The 3228-nt window shown below is 56.8% G+C and overlaps 1 protein-coding gene across 1 annotated transcript; it reads right to left on the reverse strand.

The window, feature by feature from the left end:
• Positions 1 to 510: 510 nt before the first annotated feature.
• LOC136513992 (glycerol-3-phosphate 2-O-acyltransferase 6-like) lies at positions 511 to 2866 on the reverse strand. The gene is made up of 2 exons (XM_066507971.1): positions 2019 to 2866; positions 511 to 1585 (listed from the first exon to the last, which is right to left on the reverse strand). Exons 1-2 carry the CDS (start codon positions 2637 to 2639, stop codon positions 695 to 697), a joined length of 1512 nt encoding a protein of 503 aa, XP_066364068.1. The 5' UTR covers positions 2640 to 2866; the 3' UTR covers positions 511 to 694.
• Between the last annotated feature and the right edge of the window lie 362 nt (positions 2867 to 3228).

A 3228-nucleotide genomic window follows, 5' to 3' on the forward strand; every position in this document is an offset into this window, starting at 1 on the left:
TAAAACCACAAGAGGGGTCCTTTCCCTTGTTGTTTCAGTGTTATTTTTAGAGACCTGCTATATGTCAGGTGTCTGAATTTTGCATCTAATCAGGCAATGATTTTTATTCATTGGATCTAAATCAGATGACTTTGGAGCTTCTTCTTCCTTGGTTTGTTTCCTTTCCGTTGTGAAGTGCCTTTGGTTCTCCTTTTTCAGGCGCCTGCACTCTAGGAAGCGTGTGATTTTTAAGCTCCAACGAGCGGCAAACAATCGAAGAAAGAGTGCTTTTTATTTTAAGCTCCAATTTGGTCTTTCATGTACTCTTATTTTTTAAGATGTCGTTTTGTGTTACGTTGTCCTTCTATACTAGCTATTGTTTTCTTTGATAAATATCAGATTATGAGGTACTCTTTTTAATTAATTAATTAATTTATTAGAAAACAGATATATAGATTTGGAGTGCTCTTAAGGAACATAATCAACCTTTAAGCTAGTGGGACGGGTGTTGCCTTGCTTTCTTGTTAGTTGTTAGCTAGCTATAAACACTGTTTGTATAAAAGATGTTTCTCTATTTGAAACCTGGCCCTCATATATGTAGACATATGGTTCTTATCACAGACATCAACGGAAAATGTGAAACCATGGATTGATCACCACTCTCAACTCTCAACACACGGCAATTAACAGTAAGTTGTTGCGTGCTCTGTCTCCCCTAGTCCACCTCTTTCAACACCACGCAACCGTCGGAGCCGGAGACCATCCCGTTTTTGCACTCGCTGGTGCAAGTGCAGTCGAATCTAAGCTGCGCCGCCAGGACCTCCTGGACGTAGTTGGCCACCTCGACCGGCGACCTCCCGCCGCCGCAGGTGAGCTCCCTTGGAAGCTGATTCAGGAACGTGACCTCGTACGTCGGCCGTGGGTTCATGAAAAAGAAGTAGGGATCCATTCTCGTGAGCCCGCGCGCCGTGGACCCGTGGAACATGCCCTCCCTAGCGTCGATGGCCACGGGCACGATGAGGTCGGTGACCTCAGCGAAGAGCGCGCCGAACCGCAGCAGGAACGGCTCGCGGCAGATGGTGCCCTCGGGGAAGATGATGACGTCGTCTCCCTCCTCGAGCAGCCGCCGGATGCGGGCAGCGGCGCCCGCGTCGTCGCTCTCGCGGCTGGGCACGGGCAGCGCCACGCCTGTCATGACAGGCGACCCGGGCTCCGAGAACCTGCTGGAGGCGCCGTCCGTGACCCATCTCACCTTGCGGCCCAGCGCGACGGCCACCGCGACAGGGTCGAGCGTGGTGCGGTGGTTGCACACGAAGAGCACCCCCGGCCGGCCGCCCTTCTTGGACGGCGGCGGCCGGTTGCCGCGCACCACCAGCTTGACGCCCATAAGCTTATAGGCGTAGGAGAGGGCGCGCACCGGGAGGAGCAGGTGGAGATGCACGCGCATCAGCGCGAGCGCGAAGCCGAGCGGCATCCACAGGAAAGTGAGAAGCGTGTTGGTCGCCGTCGGTCGCCGGGCCAGGCGGCCGTCGTGGAGGATGACCCGGCTCTGAAGCTGCTCCCGGGGCAGCGCGCGGTACTTCTGTCGTGTTACGATGTACGCCTCCTGCACTCACGCGACACCATTAGCACAACGGACAGTGCATGCATAGCGTCATACAGTAGCGATCAGCTGTGACAGCAATTACCCAATTACCCATTTCCAGAAAGTCCTGCAGGACCAGTGACAGCACAGCGTCCTTATCTCGTGCATGCGGACAACCAAACCAACTACTATTTGTACGTACAATTGGTGCATGTCTCATCGATGTCTGAGATTGCAATTTGCAGATTTGAGATCTAGTGGTCGAGGCATCGCATGGTACTTACAGACAGTACTCTAAAAAAAATCGTACGATCACATCTCATAATTCCTTCGGCCGTGTGCATGATGCACTAAGCCGTCATCCAGCTTTGTACAATTTTAGCAGCAAACTGTACAGTAGAATGCATTCAATCAGAAGCTGAGAACACAAGCAGCTGAAGAAGCTATACTCTACCTTGCAGATGGACATGAAGTCGAAGTCGCTCTCGCGATCCCCCATGCCGACGTCCGGCAGCGCGTCGCCGAACTCCCTGACCACCGCCCGCCTCTTGTGCTCGCCGACGAGCACCCCAGGCCCGGCGACGAACCCCGTGGCCTTCCCGGACTCGCCCACCTCCATCTCCGTCCCGATGACCACGTCCGCGCCAAGGAACGCCCTGGCGAACGGCTCCACCATCACCCGCGGGCTGGCGGTGACGACGCACCGCCTCCCGAACGAGCGGAAGACGCGCCAGCCCTCCGGGTGGACGTCGCCGGCGTAGAACCTGGGGAGCACGGTCCGGGCGACGGCCTCGATGTCGCTCGCCTCGAGCCCCGCCACGGCGACGTAGAGGAACGCGCGCACGGCCAGGGTCTCGGACACGGCGACGTAGGTGAGGTACACCAAGGGCACGGACAGGAGGAGCGCCAGGGCGCGGAGGAGGCTGCCGGCCTCCAGCGCCACGAGGAGGTAGTACGGGAACGCGCTGCGGGACAGGAGCAGCGTGCCGTCGAGGTCGGCGGCGACCGTCTGGCCCGACCGCCCCTCGGTGTCGCACTGCTCGATCGGCTCGAACCTTCGGGTTCGGGACGTCATAGTTGCCTTACGTGAACAGAGATGAGTGTAGTGATTGGTGAAGGTGGAATCCTCGTCGCGGCAGGGATGGTCTATATGTATATGGAAGAGGGTTATGAGTCAATCTGCTACGGTGAATGCTGCAGATAAAAGATGGCTACTGTTGAACCATTTAACGTACACGGGAGCAGCGGTTACTCCATTTAGAGTTGACTGGTTGCCCTGCCTACCCCGATGGACATCGTGGCTCGTGGGTCGACCTACCATACCAATTGATTTAAGCCCGAGCTGTCCTGATACGGCAGCCCTGAAATCTGAATACTGAGCTCCGCCCCGTGTGAAAAAGAAGATCACTTCCTGTGAAATACAGTCGGCAGCCCAGCACGCACCCCTCGGCAGCCCACCGACCTCGTACGGGACCGCACAGGAAGGCGTGGGGGGTGCCGACGGCAACCGTCAACGCCGGAGACGACGTCAGCGGCGCAGGGGTGAGCCAGCGACGAACATCAGCATGGGCACGCCCGCCGACACCAATGACGCCTCTCCTTCGAGTGCCGCACGCTGTTTCCTCAAGCCAGATCCGCTGGCGGAGGCGCTGTGCGTGGGCGCA

The sequence above is a fragment of the Miscanthus floridulus genome, chromosome 16 (genome assembly GCF_019320115.1).
Source record: "Miscanthus floridulus cultivar M001 chromosome 16, ASM1932011v1, whole genome shotgun sequence".
In the NCBI taxonomy this organism is placed as follows: domain Eukaryota; kingdom Viridiplantae; phylum Streptophyta; class Magnoliopsida; order Poales; family Poaceae; genus Miscanthus; species Miscanthus floridulus.